A 21,882-nucleotide genomic window follows, 5' to 3' on the forward strand; every position below is an offset into this window, starting at 1 on the left:
AGCGCCTGGCTATGTTAGCGGTTACCGCCTGCCACAGATACAGATGGGCTATCAGATCAGAGTCTGGTGCAGGCCAGCACAGGGTGCACAGTTCTGACGGAACACCAGGGCTATTATCTGTATAGGGGCATGGAGTCCTGACAACACAGGAACTGTTTGTTATCTGTAACCATCCCTCTCTGTCTAGAAAACTGAATCAGGTTTGTTTGAGAAATGAAGAAATGCTACCCAGCAGAAAAGGTGAAGTATATAGGCATAACAGGAAAGGGTGTGTGTGTGTGTGTGTGTGACACGTGTCTATATTTGTGTGTGAAATGTTTTGCCTGTGAACATGACTGACACACACTGTGGCAAGTTTTGCGTAAATTAATGTATATTTGTGTGTGAACTGTGTGTCAAAATGTATTCCTATAATAATGTAAATATTTCAAAATAAATACTTAGCATAACACACAAACCAAAATGTATTCTAGCACAATCTATTGTAAGTTATATCAAATGTAATGAAAATACATTGGTCTGCAGCTCCTTCTAGGCCAATTTGGCTGTGAGGATGGCAGTGGAGATGTGTTTTTGAGTGGGTGAGAAGCTCACCATCCCCAACTCTCACCCATTATCTGACTGCATGTAGATCAATGTCCATAATGTAACTATTTTAAATGGAATTGATAGTCACATTGTAGTTCATTACTGTGTTGTAGCTTATTTGGAGAGTTAACAGGTTGATTTGCTTGTAAAGGAATGGTATAAATAGCGTAGATTGTTCCCTTTGGTAGTGCCTCAATATTCTGCCACTATAGAGTGATATGACAATGTATGTCCTGATAAATGATGCTGCATTTTTGCAAATCGTCCTAGGGTTTTAGGGAGGTACAGGGTGTGGTACGTTTTTGAGATGTTCTTTTGGTTTGCTGAGGTACACATGCTGTGTAGCTCAGGCCTGTATCTGAAGGATCTGGTGGGTAGGTAAGGCTTACTGGGACAGTTAAGGGCCACTATAGGTGTGCTGTGTGTGTGGTAGTAGTTGTATTAATTTGTAGTATTAGTAGTAGTAGTAGTAGTAGTATTTGTAGTAGCATTAGTAGTACTCACTGGGGCAGCTGAGGGCCTCCTTGGCAGTGATGCTCTTGTTGCATGCTGAACAGAGGGTGGTCCCCGACACGGTGAGGGAGGTGAAGAGATGCCCGTTGCTGTAGCGCGCCTCCCTGTCCCGCGCCTCCCTCTCCCTCTCCCTCATGCGTTCCTTCTCCTTATTCTGGGAGGAGATGAAAAAAGGAGGAGAGAAGCAGAATGCACTGATGACATACAATGGCACCTTTGACATGAGGTGGACAGGTTAAAGAGTTTAAATCATGTGTCAGAACTTCCCTTAACCCTCCTACTCTTCTGCTTTTAAAAATGAGGCCTTTTACATTCCATCAGTACCTTAAAGAAACATGTTGGTGGAAAGTGTACAGCTCGTGACAATAGCAAAAGGAAGCAAAATCTAAGCGTTACCAGTAGCCCTCTTAGGTGTCAAAATTAGATGTGGGAATGACAAACGCTAAAGAGGGAGTCCCCCCGGATCTGTCACACACCCCATTGTTATCATCGTAACGTTCCATCATTAATGAGGATTTCCTAATGCAATGTCCACAATCATCTTGTAACCATAGCTACCTTGACCAGGCAGGCCATAGTCGACCTGACTAACTAACTTAATAGCTGATGCTACCTCCAACTAAAAACTCCAGTGTGTTCCTGTCACAGAAGCATGAGCAATGTTCAGTGTCTTTGGGAACCAGTCTGATGGAGTAGAACTTTATGCAACATAAATTGGTGACTTCTTGGGAACTAAAAGCAGTTGCCGCCACGTTGAACCTGTACATTTTCCTGTGTTGGGATTGATTGTTCAAGCAGAAACAGGTATACGGAAGCAGTGAAGGGTTAACAATGTCTTTCCATTCTTTTAGAGTTGTGCCAAGTAACGTATTTTTGTCTGTGTGTCAGTGGAGGGACAGCCTTATGTCTGTTGCCATGTTGACATCCTGCACAGGAAGTAGACAGGGAAGGCTTCCTCTTTTGGGGCTAAAGTGGGCAGGGTGAGCTGTTACTAGGGCAACAGCGGCAAAAGAGGGAGGGCACCACAAAACCGCATTTGTGCAGTTTTTCATTTGAGGTCAAAAGTTTTTCTGCATTCAGTGTGAAATAATTGAGGCTAAAGGTGAGAGTTGGAGACTTGATTCTCTGTGTGTGAGATCAGTACGTGTGGGTAGGTCTCAAAACCAAATGTCACTATAAAAGTAAGAGGATTTACAAAACTGGTCAGTGTTTTTTGACAGCGATCACCAGCAGAGGACGTTAATATGAGAGAGAGAGAGAGAGAGAGAGAGAGAGAGAGAGAGAGAGATGACTCCCAGCACTTTACACAACATAGGCCCAGAATGCAACACAATAGACGTCTGTGTTTTCACTGTCTTTCTACACCTTCTCACTCACTACCCCATCATTGCCTTATGTCTGTTTCTCTGTTTCCGCTGTTTTTCTACAGAAGGCTGATATTGAGAAGCAAATTGGAGAACGGCTTGTGATGATCACATGAACTTTGCAATAAAAGAGGAACCCAAGCTAGACAGGTTGACTGTAGTTTGCCATGTCGTAATTAAAATATAAATATTGCTGAGTGGTAAATGTCTAGACAATGACCTTCATGGTGTTTTCCACCATCTCATAGTCCACACAGCACTAACACACCTGATAAATTGTCTGATTGATAAAGCAAGACTTAATGAATAGATTATTCGTCACATCAAGTTGAATTGTGTGTTTGTGCTTGGCTGGGAAAATAAATGTGGGTTGTGGGGACAGGAGTTGAGAAACACTTCTCTGAATCTATCCGGGACTACTTATACAGTATAGTGATGTCCAGAAGTTAACATTTGCCAATATTACCATTACATTTTGGCATCATCATCATCTCAGTGGTGACCCATGACATTCAGGATTGACTGATATGCTGGACCAGGTCTTCCAAACCTCTACATCTGTCTGTACTGTCCCTAATTGTTGGTCAATGTTTGTGTACCTGTTTAAAGTAAACTGTTATTTTGATGCAGCAATGCAAAGCACTAACATTTTTACAGGGAAAAGAGAATAAATATACCAATGAAGTTTATAATTAGTCATTTCTGATGTGTCAGATGCAAAGCTCTCTCTCTATATATATATATACAGTGAGGGGGAAAAGTATTTGATCCCCTGCTGATTTTCTAAGTTTGCCCACTGACAAAGAAATGATCAGTCTGTAATGTTAATGGTAGGTTTATTTGAACAGTGAGAGACAGAATAACAACAACAAAAAATCCAGAAAAACCCATGTCAAAAATGTTATAAATTGATTTGCATTTTAATGAGGGAAATAAGTATTTGACCCCTCTGCAAAACATGACTTAGTACTTGGTGGCAAAACCCTTGTTGGCAATCACAGAGGTCAGACATTTCTTGTAGTTGGCCACCAGGTTTGCACACATCTCAGGAGGGATTTTGTCCCACTCCTCTTTGCAGATCTTCTCCAAGTCATTAAGGTTTTGAGGCTGACGTTTGGCAACTCTGTCACATTCTGACCTTAGTTCCTTTTTTATGTCTTTATTTTAGTTGGTCAGGGAGTGAGTTGGTGTGGGCATTATATGTTGTTTTTCTATGTTTTGTTCTGTTATATTTCTATGTGTTTGGCCTAGTATGGTTCTCAATCAGAGGCAGGTGTCAGTTGTTGTCTCTGATTGGGAGCCATATTTAGGTAGCCTGTTTTCTATTGTGTGGTTGGTTGTATCCTGTGTTAGTGTTTTCACCATACGGGACTGTTTCGGTCGTTTGTTTGTACTTTTGTTATTTTGTTCAGTTGATTTATTAAATATATCATTATGGACACTTACCACGCTGCACATTGGTCTGATCCTTGCTACTCCTCCTCTGAAGAAGAGGAATTCCATTACAAACTCGAACCTTCAGCTCCCTCCACAGATTTTCTATGGGATTAAGGTCTGGAGATTGGCTAGGCCACTCCAGGACCTTAATGTGCTTCTTCTTGACCCACTCCTTTGTTGCCTTGGCCGTGTGTTTTGGGTCATTGTCATGCTCGAATACCCATCCACGATCCATTTTCAATGCCCTGGCTGAGGGAAGGAGGTTCTCACCCAAGATTTGACGGTACATGGCCCCGTCCATCATCCCTTTGATGCAGTGAAGTTGTCCTGTCCCCTTATCAGAAAAACACCCACAAAGCATAATGTTTCCACCTCCATGTTTGACGGTGGGGATGGTGTTCTTGGGGTCATAGGCAGCACTCCTCGTCCTCCAAACACGGTGAGTTGAGTTGCTGCCAAAGAGCTTCTTTTTGGTCTCATCTGACCACAACACTTTCACCCAGTTGTCCTCTGAATCATTCAGATGTTCATTGGCAAACTTCAGACGGGCATGTATATGTGCATTCTTGAGCAGGGGGACCTTGCAGGCGCTGCAGGATTTCAGTCCTTCACAGCGTAGTGTGTTACCAATTGTTTTCTTGGTGACTATGGTTCCAGCTGCCTTGAGATCATTGACAAGATCCTCCCGTGTAGTTCTGGGCTGATTCCTCACCGTTCTCATGATCATTGCAACTCCACGAGGTGAGATCTTGCATGGAGCCCCAGGCCGAGGGAGATCGACAGCTCTTTTGTCTTTCTTCCATTTGCGAATAATCGCACCAACTGTTGTCACCTTCTCACCAAGCTGCTTGGCGATGGTCTTGTAGCCCATTCCAGCCTTGTGTAGGTCTACAATCTTGTCCCTGACATCCTTGGACAGCTCTTCGGTCTTGGCCATGGTGGAGAGTTTGGAATCTGATTGATTGCTTCTGTGGACAGGTCTTTTATACAGGTAAGAAACAGATTAGGAGCACTCCCTTTAAGAATGTTCTCCTAATCTCAGCTCGTTACCTGTATAAAAGACACCTGGGAGAGGGGGTCAAATACTTATTTCCCTCATTAAAATGCAAATCAATTTATAACATTTTTGACATGTTTTTCTGGATTTTTGTTGTTATTCTGTCTCTCACTGTTCAAATAAACCTACCATTAAAATGATAGACTGATCATTTCTTTGTCAGTGGGCAAACATACAAAATCAGCAGGGGATCAAATACTTTTTTCCCTCACTGTATACACAGCCTAGTGCTGTATAATTGGCTTAAATGCTAAAGTGAGCAATACATCAGGGAGTGAAAGAATAGATGGGGTGAGATAGAGATATATAGAAGGTGTCAGGACGATAACACTGAGAAAGACATGGGAATATGGACAGAGTCTATAGGGGGATTCATTTTATAGTCTTCCACCGGTTTACTTCACTGAGTCACTGATAAAGCAACGGCAAACACACACAAAGTTTCATACCTCTTATACAGTGTGTTTCCTAGAATTTCCATGCTTTCTGTGTGTTGGTATGTGTATTGACATCAAATGTGTATGTGTGCGCGCTCCAGATTAAGGACTGCTGTGTGGATTGAAGTGGCCCTGTAGCCTGATTTATGTCCTCTGGAGGGATGCTGGGCAAAGCAGAGCCTGAGGTGGATTCAAGTTTAGTCTCCCTAATCGACATACCATACAGAGGGACAAGAAGAAAACGGGGAGTCAGTCTAATATTGGCCTGTGTGTGTGTGTGTGAGAGTCCCTCCAACCTGACACACAACTCTGGAATGCACCAGAGTCATTGCTCTCCTTACGGAAGTCGTATCCTCCATCTCACCCTCCCTGTATCTCACACAACATCTTTCTCCATCCCCCTCCTCTCACTCTTTATTTCTAACTCTCAAGATGTGTCCTTCGCCCTCAGTCCTCTTGTTTGAACACATTCACGCCTACACACATTCTCCTACACGGTTTCCCATGTGTGCTATAGATTGCAATAGCTCCCTCCCACCTCACTCCTGTACTGTAGGAAGTATTCCTATTTCGTTTGATTAAGTTCAACACAACCATACATACGGGAAGCAATACCGATCAAAATAATAACATAAGGAAGCACAGTGACGATGATGGTTTTTACTCTGGTCACTAATTGTGCTTGGAAAGTTACTACTTAAAAAGGTGTAAAATGCAGACATCACTCCTCCATTTCCCAATAGTTTGTCTAATTTCAGTTTACGTGACAAAAGAAGCAGTCATTTTGTAGAGAATCATTGTGCTATCTAAACCGCTGTCAAATATCTTTTCCATAACCAAAAATATAGCTTTTTCAGCTGGTGTACAAAACCAAAAGTAAAAGATTCAAAAAACAAAACATAGAAGAGCTTCTTAAAATGGCTTTCAATGAGAATGACAGATCTATAAATCCCATTTCTATGTGAATTTGGTCGGGTCGCCCTAAAAGTTACATATTGCAACTTTAATCAGGGTTCAAACCACAAGGGTGCTGGGGACTACCATAGCAAATAAGGGCACCCAAGCATTAAAAAACATCAACAGCGGGGGTTGTAATAAGCATTTCAGTAAAAATATTGACTTTGATATACTAGGGCAGTGTTTCGCAACCTTTATTTAACCTTGCCTAGTGCAAAGGAATCAAATGAATACTCCCATTTAGTGGAAACACCACCCACATGGTACTCCAGACAGGCTCTGTGAAACACTACAAGTATTTAAGAGACAACAAATAGTATTTAAACTCAGGTCTGATTAGTGTAGTGGTGTGAATGTGTAACATGAACCGAGGACACCAGCGAAATTACTCGAAGCATGGTCTCCTGCATGTGCTGAACATGCAAAACCTCTAACTGTCCAGTTTGTTGTAGTGTGTGAGTGATACATAGATTTGTTGGCACTGGCCCCAAAACTATGTTTAATAAATGTGCAATAAGCATACATGCACACATGCACACACGCACACACACCCCCCACCGTAGGAAAGTGATGTTCATATGGCGCTGGCAAGCTAAGGTTTTTCTCAGACATCCGCCATCCACTGTGCCAGAGAAAGCAGATAATATCACACCAACAGAGTGTCATTTCTATGGCAACCGATGCTATAGTCAAACACACACACAAGCTGCATGTACCTTACATACAAGATCACTACATTAACAAAACTAAGGGCACATGCAGTCCTCATTCCCTGAAACCAGCTCACATGCAAGCATGTGCACACGCACACACACAATCAGTCTAATTGGGAGGCAAAATGGTACACAGAACAATGTCATATTTTAATATTGCAGGCTTGCATGGTAATAGCATGATGCACTGTTGTTTTGTTGTTGTAGACTATGTACGGTGTATAACGTTTACATGTAATTCTGAAAATAAACCAAAATAATGTACAGGTACATGCTTCTTCCAATCACAAATATTACACTAAAGGTATATACATATTTTAGGTGTGTCTCATAGGTCTATATATAGCCTACATGGAAAACTGCAAACAACTGTTAGTTCCAATGACTATGTTTGCTCTCCAGAATGTGGCAACACTTCCGGGTACCGATGCACAAATGCCCCCCCCCCCAAAAAAATAACTTTCTCCAACTAAGACCCCTAGTCTCGATATTTTGGGGAATCATGACCAAACAGAAAAAGGTGATGAACAGTATAGGCTTCCACAGACCAATTGTCACCAGGATCATTGCCAAGCGCGCCGCTTGTTTTTGTGAAGTATCTCCATATTGCGCAAACTTCCTAAAAAATAGCCTACGTGCTTCTGCAATGACGATCGCAATCTAAACGTTATCATTATAACCAATATTAGATAATGTCTCCAATTCTAAAATGACATCCACAAGTTTCAAGTTTTAATCATATGTACAGATGCGCTTGAAACATTTACTTTTTGCGCATTTCACTTTTGTCAGAAATTTGCCAGTAGCACAAGGTATCAGTAATAGTAAGCCTCCAAATACATCCACTCACCCGTAAATTAATATCTCTCATTCTCTCTTGTCGAATTTTCGACAGATCCGCGACTCTGGACATGGTGAGAATCGAGACCCTTCCTCTCCAGTACGATAAATAAATCCTTTTAAAGGCAAAGCGCTTGTGGCTGGCTGTCAAGCAGGAACTTCAAATATCTGCCTGTTTTGTTCTTCCCTGAGAGGTTAACGGTAAAGCAGTTATATGATTATATGGCTAGGGTAAAAGGTCTGTGTTGTAGCCAAACTGTAACACCCTTACAAAATAGCACGTTCAACTTGTCTGTATCCCTAGTCCAACACTGATGCTGCGTAAGAGGAGGCTTTCTCATACAGGAAATTCTGTCGGTTTTTTGCACTTCAGATTATAAAAAATTACGCCTACCGGAGGAGGTTTCAGAATGAGCACATCTTTTAATTCGGTGATAACATTCACTGCTAGCACAGAGAGAAAATAGATGGAAGTAAATCAAGAAGTGTTAGGTTCTTTGTGGTACTATTCTGGTATTATGGAGAGAGAGGGAATGGTCACTCATTGTATGTACACTGAACAAAAATATAAACGCAAGTGTTGGTCCCATGTGCTGAAATAAGACACATAAAAAGCTTATTACTCTCAAATTTGGTTAACAAATTTGTTTACATCTATGCTAGTCGGCATTTCTAATTTGCCAATATAATCCATCCACCTGATTTGTGTGACAAACATTTTTAAAACAGCATTGTCATTACACAGGTGCACCTTGTGCTGGGGACAATAAAAGGCCACTTTAATATGTGTGGTTTGTCACACAACACAATGCCACAGATGTGTCAAGTTGAGGGAGAGTGCAATTGGAATGCTGACTGCAGTAATGTCCACCAGAGCTGTTGCCAGATAATGTAATGTTAATTTCTCTAGCATAAACTGCCTCCAGTGTCGTTTTAGAGAATTTGGCAGTGCGTCCAACTGGACTCACAACCGCAGACCACGTGTAACCATGCCAGCCCAGGACCTCCACATACATACAGTGCATTCGGAAAATATTCAGACCCCTTGACTTTTTCCACATTTTGTTACATTACAGCCTTCTAAAATGGATTAGTCCCCCCCTCAATCTACACACAATACCCCATAATGATAATGCAAAAACAGGTTTTTAGACATTTTAGCAAATGTATTACAAATAAACTGAAATATCACATTTACATAAGAATTCAGACCCTTAGTACTTTTTTGAAGCACTGTTGGCAGTGATTAATGCCTCGAGTCTTCTTGGGTATGACGCTACAAGCTTGGCACACCTGTATTTGGGGAGTTTCTCCCATTCTTCTCTGCAGATTGTCTCAAGCTGGATGGGGAGTGTCGCTGTGCAGCTATTTTCAACAACAAAAAAGTTATACATTTGCAAAAATGTCAAAAAACCTGTTTTCACTTTGTCATGATGGGTGCAGATTGATGCCATTTTTTTTCTAAATACATTTTATAATAAGGCTGTGATGTAACAAAATGTGGAAAAAGGCAAAGGGTCTAAATACTTTCCAAAAGGACTGTACATACATATACAGTACGAGTCAAAAGTTGACACACCTACTCATTTAAGGGTTCTTTATTTTTACTATTTTCTACATTGTAGAATAATAGTGAAGACATACAAAAATATGAAAAAACACAACCAACAAAGTATTAAACAAATCAAAATACATGTAATATTTTAGATTCTTCAAAGTAGCCACCCTTTGCCTTGATGACAGCTTTGCACACTCTTGGCAATTATCTCAACCAGCTTCATGATGTATTCACATGGAATGTATTTCAATTAACAGTTTAATTAGAGTACTTGTGTAATCATTAGTGGAATTTATTTCCTTCTTAATGCCTTTGAGCCAAACAGTTGTGTTGTGACAAGGTAGGGGTGGTATACAGAAGATAGCCCTATTTGGTAAAATACCACATTTCTGAGGCTGGTAACTCTTAATGAACTTATCCTCTGCATCCGAGGTAACTCTGGGTCTTCCTTTACTGTGGCGATTCTCATGAGAGCCACATGAGAGCCACAGTTTCATCATAGCACTTGATGGTTTCTGTGACTGCACTTGAAGAAACTTTCAAAGTTCTTAATTTTCCAGATTGACTGACCTTCATGTCTTAAAGTAATGATGGACTGCTGTTTCACTTTGCTATTTGACCTGTTCTTGCCATAATATGGACTTGGTCTTTTACAAAATAGGGCTATATTTTGTATACCACCCCTACATTGTCACAACACAACTTATTGGCTCTAACACATTAAGAAGCAGAGAAACAATAAAATAACAGTAGCGAGGCAATATGCAGAGGGTACAGATGTGCGGGGACACATGTTAGTCAAGGTAATTGAGATAATATGTACATGTAGATAGAGGTAAAGTGACTATGCATGGATAATAAACAGAGAGTATCAGCAGCGTAAAATTGGGGATGGGGGTAGCCATTTGATTAGCTATTCAGGAGTCTTATGGCTAGAAGCTGTTAAGAAGCTCGTTGGACCTAGACTTGGCGCTCCGGTGCCGCTTGCTGTGAGGTAGAAGAGAGAGAAGTCTATGACTAGGTTGGCTGGAGTCTTTGACAGTTTTTAGGGCCTTCCTCTGACACCGCCTGGTATAGAGGTCCTGGATGGCAGAAAGTTTGGCCCCAGTGATGTACTGGGCCGTTTCTTTTGCAGTGCCTTGCAATCGGAGGCCAAGCAGTTGTCATACCAGGCGATGATGTAACCAGTCAGGCTCTCGATGGTGCAGCTGTAGAACTTTTTGAGAATCTGAGGACCCATGAGGTCCCTCAGTTCCCTGAGGGGAATAGGCGTCATCGTGCCCTCTTCACGACTGTCTTGGTGTGCATGGAACATGATAGTTTGTTGCTCTCAACCTGCTCCACTACAGCCCCGTCAATGAGAATGGGGGCTTGCTCTGTCCTACTTTTTCTGTAGTCCACAATCATCTCCTTTGTCTTGATCACGTTGAGGGAGAGGTTGTTATCCTGGCACTGACCTCCTCCCTATAGGCTGTCTTATTGTTGTCGGTGATCAGATCACTGTTGTGTCGTCGGCCTACCTAATGATGGTGTTGGAGTTGTGCTTGGCCATGCAGTCATGGGTGAACAGGGAGTACACAAGGGGACTAAGCACGCACCCCTGAGGGGCCCACGTCTTGAGGATCATCGTTGGTGGTGTGTTGTTATCTACCCTTACCCCCTGAGGGCGGCCCGTCAGGATGCCCAGGATCCAGGTGCAGAGGGAGGTGTTTAGTTCCAGAGTCCTTAGCTTAGTGATGAGCTTTGAGGGCACTATGGTACTGAACGCTGAGCTATAGGTGGGAAAGGGCATTGTGGAGTGCAATAGAGATTTCATCATCTGTGGATCTGTTGTGGCAGTATGCAAATTGGAGTGGGTCTACAGTTTCTGAGATAATGGTGTTCATGTGAGCCAGGACCAGCCTTTCAAAGCACTTCATGGCTACAGACATGAGTGCTATGGGTCGGTAGTCATTTAGGCAGGTTACCTTGGTGTTCGTGGGCACAGGGACTATGGTGGTCTGCTTGAAACATGTTGGTATTACAGACTAGGTCAGGGACAGGTTGAAAAATGTCACTGATGACACTTGCCAGTCTGTCAGCGCATGCTCGGAGTACACGTCCTGGTAATCCGTCTGGCCCTGAATGTTGACCTGATTAAAGGTCTTACCCACATCGGCTACAGAGAGCGTGATCACACAGTCATCCAGAACAGCTGATGCTCTCATGCATGCTTCAGTGTTGCTTGCCTCGAAGCGAGCATAGAAGTGATTTAGCTCGTCTGGTAGGCTCGTGTCACTGGGCAACTCACGGCTATACTTCCCTTTGTAGTCCATTATAGTTTGCAAGCCCTGCAACATCCGATGAGTGTCAGAGCTGGTGTAGCACGATTCAATCGTATTCCTTTATTGACGCTTTGCCTGTTTGGATGGTTTGTCAGAGGGCATAGCTGAATTTCTTATGGGTGTCGTCCGGGTTAGAGTCTCGGTTGGCAGCAATAAAAGTACAAGCTTTGTTCCCGACAACACCTTTCAGATATAAAGAAAAATAGTCAAACATTTGGCGGAAACATCTTGGTTTGAAAGGTGTATTTGACTCCCTCTCTCAGTCTCTCCCTGCCTTTCTCCTGCCCTCTATGCGTCAGACTTCAATCTCGGTGTGCAACATTTGGCACATGATATCTTTATGACAAAACGTTCTGGTTGGAAACTGGTTTGGTGACTGAGAAGACCAACTCGCTTCTGTTACAAACAAGTATAGACGTCTATTTCATGATGAGAGGAAGACGTCATACTCACGTCGCATGTAGGTGAAAGTAGATGAAAAACAGGGTATCCCTGCTACATCTTTATCTTAGGGAGTGAAGAGTCCTCTAGACTTGAGGACATTTCAATTGGCTGCAGCAGTCTCTACTAAGGACCCCTTGTTGGTTGCACAAGTCCTACTGTATACATCAGCCCCTTTGGAGGACGCATGGATTGAACCCCAGTATCCGGGGTCATACCCATACATGTGTCAAGAGACAGGAGGGTTACCACTCACCCACGGGCTCGGTACTGTCGCTGTTTAAAAGGTTTTATCTTAGGGAGTCTGCGTGGGAGTGAAAGGGTCCTCTTGATTTCGAAGTGCCTGTTAATGGGTGGTGGCAGACACAGAGAGACAAAGTGACATGTTTGACTGCGCTGCCTCTGTCAGTCCTCTCCCTCCACAGCTCTGGTGAATTTTGGTCGGCTTGAGACCAGAGCGTTGCCGTGGGTTACCGCTCCACTGCAGAGCCGCACCGCTTTGTGGAGAAATGTGTGTGTGCGTCAGTGTCGGTGGCTGTGTGTGAGAACCAATGCAAGTACATGTGGATTTTATGTGTGTGTGTGTGTGTATTTTGAGTCAGCAGCGCGTAGGTGTCTCCATGCACAGATATGCTCCTGCGCCGGTGAGATAATGACCAGGTGCTGAGAGCCTTCACCCACAAACCCTGTCATTCAGCCCAGCACAGAAAGACTGTGTGTGTGCGAATGTGTTTCATAGTGTGATTATGTAGCAACAGGAGAGAGAGCACTCATATTGTGAGTAGCTTGTTTGAATTAGACTTCAATTGTTTTCCGTTGCAATCCAGAAATATGACAGAACATAGGAGGGAGGCTACAGGAGAGAGGGGGCAGATGGGTGGACGACTGTACCTACAAAACATGAGTAGATGGTGCACTGACTCATTCTATGACACCCACATTGTAACCCCCCCCCCTACACACAGTGAATTCAATACTTCCCCTCTCTCAAACACAGGTTTCTGGACACAACACATGGATGCATAAACACACACATGCACCAGTGGAGGCTCCTCAGAGGAGGAAGGGGAGGACCAGTGAATTGCATAAAAGTTGTAAAACAGTTCAAACAAAATAAAAAAAATGAAAAAAAAAATGGGATAAAACTATACAACACTGAACCAAAATCTAAACGCAAAGTGTTGGTCCCATTTTTCATGAGCTGAATTCCATAGGCACAAAAATATTATTTCTCTCAGATTTGGTGCACAAGTTTGTTTATATCCCTGTTAGTGAGCATTTCTCCTTTGCCAAGATAATCCATCCACCTGACAGGTGTAGCATATCAAGAAGCTGATTAAACAGCATGATCATTACACAAGTGCACCTTGTGCTGGGGACAATAAAAGGCCACTCTAAAATGTGCAGTATTGTCCACAACACAATGCCACAAATGTCTCAAGTTGAGTGTCAGGTTCTGAACAAACAGTAAAAACTCACAGACAACTTGTAAAAGTTCAAACCAAGTTTATTTGCCCACTGCGTCAAACAGCTGCAAAGTCAAAGACATGATTACACAAGCACATATATTTACACCCTCCTTCTAGGTGGAGTCATCTCCTTGCACATCTAGACAGCCAATACATCTCTGTTGCTAGTCAGGAACTTAATTGGTTACTCTCACTGGTGTAGTCATGGCCCTGCCTCATGGTAGGACCTTGGTGCGCATGGAAGTATATGTGTGTGTGTAATAGGACTGCTCCTTCTCACTTCATCTGACCTGACCTGACCTCTACCATAAACCACCTCCAACGTTGATTTAGAGAATTTGGCAGTACGTCTAACCGGCCTCACAACCTCAGTCCAGGTGTATGGTGGTTTGCTGATGTCAACATCGTGAACAGAGTGCCCCATGGTGGAGGTGGTGTTATGGTATGGGCAGGCTATCAGGTATGAAGGTAAGACCCAGATGCAGACAACGTTGAATAAACAATAGTTTAATGATACAATAGGGGCAAGCAACAGACTGGTCAAGGCAGAAAGGGGTCAGTAACCAGAGGTGAGGCAACGATACCGGACGGCAGGCAGGCTCAGGGTAAGCAGAGGTCAAAAATCCAGTGGGGGGCAAAGGTACCGGTTGGTAGGCAGACTCAGGGGCAGGCAGAGTGGTCAGGCAGTCGGGTTCGGAGTCAGGACAGGCAAGGGTCAAAACCAGGAGGGCCGAGAGAAGAGAGACTGGGAAAAAGCAGGAGCTGAGAAACAAAACGCTGGTGGACTTTGACAAACAAGACAAACTGGCAACAGACAGACAGAGAACACAGGTATAAATACACAGGGGATAATGGGGGAGATGGGTGAAACCTGGAAGGGGGGGCTTGGCGTCCTACCATGGCGCATACCTGGTTGACCGGGGTGTCAGCGTTGGAAATCTGTGATGAGGCCTGGGTCCAGGACGTCCCTGGCCGGGACCCAACACCTCTCCTCCGGGCCATAACCCTTCCAGTCAACCAGGTACTGGGACCCCCTGCCCCGAGGCAGAACTTTCAGGAGGCGCCTCACCGTATACGCCGATTGGCCGTCGATGAGACGAGGGAGAAGGGTGGGCCTGGAAACAGGAGACAAAGGGCTATGAGACATGGGTTTGACGCTGGACACATGAAAGGTGGGATGTACACGAAAGGTACGGGGCAACAGAAGACGAACAGCAGAGGCGGAAATGATCTTGGAGATGGGGAACGAGCCGATAAACCGGGGGGAGAGTTTGCGGGATTCCACCAGGAGGGGCAGATCCCGGTTTGCCCGAGATGATATCTGGGAGCCAGGGTCCGATGGCGATCCGCTTGTCGTCGATACCTGGAGGTGGTCTTGAGGAGGGCCGACCGGGCTCTCCTCCAGGTTTGTTGACAGCGGCAGACAAACATCTGGGCAGAAGGTATGCTGACCGCTTCCTGCTCAGGGAAGAATGGGGGCTGATATCCCAGGGAACACTCAAACGGTGATAGGCCCATGGCAGAGCAGAGAAGGGTGATATGGGCGTATTTTACCCACTCCAGCTGCTGGCTCCAGGTGGTGGGGTTGGCAGAGACCAGGCAGCGCAGAGTGGTCTCGAGGTCCTGGTTGGCTCACTCCGACTGGCCGTTAGACTGGGGGGGGAACCCAGAGGAAAGGCTGGCCGACAACCCAATGAGGGTGCAGAACGCCTTCCAGAACCGGGACAAGAACAGAGGGCCACGGCCGGAGACCATATCCACGGGCAGTCCATGGATCCGGAAGACGTGCTGCAGCATGAGCTGCTCATCAAGTTACCTTCCTTGGCAGAGGGTAACTTGATGAGAGGAATGAAGTGGGCGGCCTTGGAAAAGCAATCCATCACGGTCAGGATGGCGGTGTAGCCATCAGACGGGGGAAGACCAGTGACAAAGTTCAAGGAGATGTGAGACCAGGGGCGATGAAGGACAGGCAGAGGTTGGAGGAAGCCAGCCGGAGCTTTTCGAGGGATCTTGTTACGTGCACAGACCATGCAGGCGGTGACAAAGGTGACGACGTCCGGAACCATGGTAGGCCAACAAAAGCATTGTCGCACTAAGGCCAGGGTCCGCCGGGAGCCCGGGTGGCAGGCAGGCCTGGAGGAATGGGCCCACTCCAGGACCGTGGAGCAGACAGCTTCATGCACGAACATCCGGTTATCTGCCCCTCTCCCCCAGGGTTCGGCTGTTTCCGATACCCCAGCTGTGTGCCATCGCCAGGCACGAGGTGGAAAGGATGGTCTCGTGCTCCGGGGTGGTAACCGTGTGGTTATAGCGGCGAGATAGGGCATCCGGCTTTATGTTCTTGGACCCCGGCCGGGCCAATCCAACACCGCTTTCACCTTCTCGGGATCTATCTGGACACTCCCAACAGAGATAATGTAGTCCAGGAAGAGAATGGTGGAGCGATGGAACTCAAATTGTTCTGCATTAACGAACAACAGGTTCTCCAGACGGCACTGGAGAACCTGCCAGACAAAGAGCACATGTTCTTGGGGGAACGGGGGAAGACGAGGATGTCATCAAGGTAGACGAAGACGAACCGTTTCAGCATGTCACGGAAAACATCGTTCACCAGAACCTGGAACACGACAGGGGCGTTGGTGAGGCCAAAGGGCATGACCAGATATTCGTAGCAGCCACTGGCCATGTTGAAGAGGGTCTTCCTCTCGTCCCCCTCTCGTATCCGCACCAAGTGGTAGGCATTTTGTAGATCCAGCTTGAAGAAGATTGTGGCCCCCTGGAGTGGCTCGAAGGCCGAGGAAATTAGTGGTAGCGGATAACGGTTCTTCACAGTGATGTCATTGAGTCACCGGTAGTCACGAGCGCAGGGTCTTGTCCATCTTCTCCACAAATAATAACCCTACGCCAGCGGAAGAGGAGGGATGGATAAAACCTGTAGGTAGGGAGTCCCCAATGTATTTCTCCATAGCTTTGGTCTCTGGCACAACAGCGAGTACAGACGTCCCCAGGGCGGCATGGTACAAGGGAGAAGATACATCTCACAGTCATAGGGGCGGTGAGGTGGAAGGGAAATGGCCCGGGCCTTGCTGATCACCTCCCGGAGGTCCTGGTACTCCGCGGGAATGGTGGAGAGGTCCAGAGCCACCTCTGAGGGCCCAGGAAGACGTCCCGGGGCAGGTTGCGCCGATTTCAGACAATGGGCGTGGCAGAACAGACTCCAGCCCATGATAGCCCCAGTAGACCAGTTGATGAGTGGATTGTGTCGCTGGAGCCAGGAGAATCCCAACACTATGGGAACCTGGGGGGACTTGATGAGCAGGATCTGAATGGTCTCGCTGTGATTCCCTGACACACATAGGTTGATGGGAGTGATGGTATGGGTGATCCGACCTATAGAGCACCCGTCCAGCGCTCTAACATCCATGGGAATGGAGAGAGGCTGAGTGGGGATGTTTAGCTCGTAAGCCAGTGTGGCGTCCAAAAAGCTTTCATTGGCTCCAGAGTCAATGAGGACCTGGAGAGATTTGGACTGGTTCCCCCATAGCAGAATGACATGAAAAGTGGTGTGATTAAGGGAAGCAGAAACGTTCTGCATATGGCCCACCAGAGTACTCGCTCCCTGGTGGGCCTGGTCCTTCACTGAGCACAAGGACACAAAATGACCAAAAGTTGCGCAATATAGACAGCTCATTGTGCTGATACTGTGTTGCAGTTCTACTGGCGACAGCCCAGTTCTGCCTAGTTGCATGTGACTCTCGAAGAAGGTCGGGAAACCTTGGGTGCTCTCTGCCACGGGACTGTCGGGGACTTCCGGGATGGCTCGGAGGCGAGGTGGAATCCCTGGACGTGCGAGTGATGTCGAATTCCCTCTCCTTCCGTCGTTCCCGCAACCCCCTCCTGAACCCCTCCAGGCTTACGCATATAGTGAGCTGCTGTTCCCATACGGCAGTGGCTCATCAGTGTGATGAGGTAGGCCATTCTGGAGCGATCCGATAGGAAGGAGGACAGCTGAAGCTCAAAAATAAGGGCACATTGAGCTAAAAACGCCTGACAGGTGCTCGGCTCTCCATTAAAGCGTTCCGGGGGAGGTAACCAGGGCTCCCGGGAAGGTGGAGTGGCCGGTGAGGCGGCGCTGCTAACTGCAGAGTTACTGAGGGGTGGTGGGGTTACTACCTTGGCAGGCTGTCCCCCAGTCAACCCGTGGAATTGCTCCTGTAGCATGTCCAACGCCCGGTCATGGTGCTCAGCCAACGTTTGGACCCTCTCCATCAGCCCACGAAGCAACTCCTCGTGCCTACCAATGGAGGCTCCTTGGGAGGAGATGGTGTTGCACAGCAACACAAAGCAAATAAACAGTGACCACCTATCACATTACAAAGGAACATCTTCTAAAGATGAACTCCAACAAACATCGGCAGCTATTAAACAGTATTAGGATATCACTGGAGCGGTTGGTGAAGACCTTAGTTGCATTATATACTGCCTGTTAGTGTTAATGTGTGTGTATTTAGCTTAGGAGACCATGTAATGATGGCCCCCCATTTGTACCTTAACAAAATACTTCTACTGACCGCACACTACTGCTCTACTAAAGTGGGAGTGATGAAGTGCTAGGGGCATCCAGGAAAGACAGTGTTGTATTTATTAGGCATCAAACCGAGGAGGGATTACATGGACTTGTCCAATAAGAAACACACATTTTGGTTTTCCATTACAAAACAGTTCACATTGAAAACAAAGGGTCAACTACTGTACTGCAACTGAGGGAACGGCAACTAGTGTTAGCGTGGCTTGACTGATCCATGAGTATTTTAATGTCTTCAAACAATAGCTATGTAGTGCTTATAAAGACTTCATGAATGCTCTATAAAGCCTTTATTAGTTTACTTTCGTGGGACCTCTAGGTCTCAAGCACTGTTAGGTGTTACTGCCACTTGTGGAGGATCAACTGAAGTGGAGGTCAGAGGTGACAAATCTTAGTGTGGAAGACTTCCGGAATCAACATGGGCCACAGGGGATGTCCTTTGAAACAGATTGTCCTCTGTAGGAGGCATTGCTGTTGAAAGGATGGAATGGAAACACCTTTGGCAATGAGAGAGGCTTCAGACACCAGACTGAATGTCCTGCCCTTCTGACTACATGACGTATACTTTTACTTCTTCACCAGGAAACCCAGTTTAATACCAGAAAATAACTTATTTTCAGGACTTCATCAACAACCAGATAAATGGCAATTAACATTCACTCTATTTTGACTTTTAGTGAAAACAACTTATGCAACCTGCACAGCATGTCACGAAAGATGTCATAATGAAGTCACTAGTTTCACCTGCTTTTTCTAGCCTAACTTAGCTTTAACTTGAAATGATCTAGGCCGGCTAATTAGAGCATGCTTACAGGACTCCACTGTAGATTTGGAATATTTCATGAAAATCTGTGAGGCAGCAGGTTTCATTTCAGTTTTAGTCTGGTTTGTAGCTTACCCTATTAAGGGAGCAGACAGATGGAGTAAAACATTAAGGTTATCTTCAAAGCCCATATTAATAGAAATCAGGAAGTCATGAAGAGAGTTGAAGCAGTAGAAACATACTGTACACACATTAATTTATGATGTGAACACATTAAATGTACTTACAGTTACACTTGAACATTATGAACTTCTTTTCCTATTCCTTCATAATACTGTCAAAATCAGTCCGGCCCCATTTAAAAAGTCCCTCCAGGCTTGTCAGTTTTCTATCACAAGCTTGTGGTGACGTCATGTCTCAATGCTCAGCTGATCAGGCCCCTGATTCCTGACCTAAATGTATCTGTAAGAAAGAACCAGTCTTTTAAACATACAGGCAGTTTGTTTGACTGGTTTGAACCGGTCTTTAACGTAATCACAATGTTATACAGAATCAGCCTGGAAGAAAGGGCTCATCTGCTATAGCCTGTAGAAATGCAGACTGAGTAAGCAGACTTATGATAACCAGGCATGTCAGACAGAAACCAGCCTTTAAAAGATCCATCATAACTCCGAAGACAATGTAAATTGGCTAGGCTCCATATCAATATAGTAGCCCTATTTATCTAGACCCCGACATGGATAGTATTCATAGGCTTCTTTGTTTAAAAAGTATATGGTGTATACAATATTCTCCGGGGTCGAGGTATAGATCAATTTTTTTTTACCCAGACTCCAATGGGACATGTGTTATGGTGCGTTGCCATGGTATGTTCTCATGGCTTCTAGTCAGTTTATGCTGGATCATTGTCATTATCTAGAGCAGGTATTCCCAAACTGGGTGACACGCAATACCTTTGCTAGGTAAAAGCTCCACCTTATCTCAGCTCACTGGTCACCATATCAGCACCCACCGTAGCACACGCTCCACCAGGTATATTTCACTGGTCACCCCCAAAGCCAATTCCTCCTGTGGCCGCCTTTCCTTCCAGTTCTCTGCTGCCAATGACTGGAACAAACTGCAAAAATCAATGAAGCTGGAGACTCATATCTCCATCACTAACTTTAAGCATCAGCTGTCAGAGCAGCTCACAGATCATTGCACCTGTACATAGCCCATCTGTAAATAGCCCATCCAACTACCTCATCCCCATATTGTTTTGTTTTTTTGCTCCTTTGCACCCCAGTATCTCTACTTGCACATTCAACTTCTGCACATCTATTGGTCCAGTGTTAAGCATTTAAATTGTAATTACTTTGCCACTATGGCCTATTTATTGCCGTACCTCCCTAATCTTAACTCATTTGCACACACTGTATATAGATTTTTTTCTATTGTGTTATTGACTGTACATTTGCTTATTCCATGTGAAACTCTGTGTTGTTTGTGTCGTACTGCTTTGCTTTATCTTGGCCAGGTCGCAGTTGTAAATGAGAACTTGTTCTCAATTGGCCTACCTGGTTAAATAAAAAATAAAAAACATGTGCAAAAGTACTCTCTTACAACTTGATGAAACCTTCACTCTTGCGCAGACGTTTAGAAACCAAACATGACAATTTGATAAATAAGCGACGTGAGTTTGAGAAAGAATTAAGACGACTTTTGAGTAGTAAGACATAAAAGCCACATATACCATTAATAAGAAGATGCTAGAAGCGTCTTATATGGTGAGCTACCGAGTGCCTAGGACAGGCAAGCCCCATGCTTATTTCTTCCTGCTGCTGTGGATATGGCTGGACAACGTAGGGGGAAAAGGCCCCAAAAAACTATACAGACAATACCTTTATCAAAACAACACTGTTTCACGACACAGTGACATGGCAGGAGATGTTTTGAAACAATTACTGCTTTGCATACAAGCCAGTGAATTCTATGCGTTACAGCTGGATGAGTCAGACTTCGCCGGCCTGGCACAGCTCCTGGTATATGTCCGTTACATTTATGGGGGAGTCAATTAAGGAAGATATCCTCTTCTGCAAACCACTGGAAACCAGGACAACAGGAGAGCATATTTAAAAAAAATACTGGACAGATTTGTGATGTCAAATGGACTTTGGTGGTGGAGATGTGTTGGTATCCGTACTGATGGTGCAAAAGCCATGACAGTGAGATTTAGTGGAGTGGTAACGCACGTGCAAGATGTTGCTCCCGATGCCACTCGGGTATACTGCAGCATCCACCGAGAGGCTCTTGCTGCCAAGGGAATGCCTGACATCTTGAAAGACGTTTGACACTACAGTGAAAATTGTTAAAACTTTGTTAAAGCAAGGCCCCTGAACTCTTGTGTATTTTCTACACTATGCAATGACATGGGTAGCGACCATGTAATGCTTTTACAACGTACAGAAATGTGCTGGTAATCAAGGGGCAAAGTATTGACACATTTTTTAATTGAGAGACGAGCTTAAAGTTTTTACTGACCATAATTTTCACTTGTCTGACCGCTTGTATGATGACAAGTTTCTCACATGACTGGCCTATCTGAGTGATGTTTTATCCTCGCCTGAATGATCTGAATCTAGGATTAGAGGGACTCTCCGCAACTATATTTAATGTGCGGGACAAAATTGAGGCTACGATTAAGAAGTTGGAGCTCTTCTCGGTCTGCATTAACAAGGACAACACACAGGCCTTTCCATCATTGTATGATTTTTTTATGTGCCAATGAACGCAAGCTTATGGACAATGTAAAATGTGATATAGCGAAGCACCTGAGTGAGTTGGGTGCGCAATTACG

At 44.9% G+C, this 21,882-nt stretch overlaps 1 protein-coding gene across 7 annotated transcripts in view; it reads right to left on the reverse strand.

The window, feature by feature from the left end:
- LOC112264671 (rho guanine nucleotide exchange factor 2-like) overlaps positions 1 to 21,882 on the reverse strand; it is a 93,515-nt gene that overhangs the window by 38,680 nt on the left and 32,953 nt on the right. For 6 of the 7 annotated variants that reach the window (XM_042295507.1, XM_042295509.1, XM_042295508.1 and 3 more), the window contains one exon: positions 1,093 to 1,255. In XM_042295507.1, the coding sequence (XP_042151441.1) occupies positions 1,093 to 1,255 (163 nt within the window). Of the gene's footprint in view, positions 1 to 1,092; positions 1,256 to 7,916; positions 8,258 to 21,882 lie in introns of those variants that run through there. The other variant, XM_042295511.1, reaches the window with a different exon arrangement.

Source organism: Oncorhynchus tshawytscha, linkage group LG13, assembly GCF_018296145.1.
Source record: "Oncorhynchus tshawytscha isolate Ot180627B linkage group LG13, Otsh_v2.0, whole genome shotgun sequence".
Taxonomy (NCBI): Eukaryota; Metazoa; Chordata; class Actinopteri; order Salmoniformes; family Salmonidae; genus Oncorhynchus; species Oncorhynchus tshawytscha.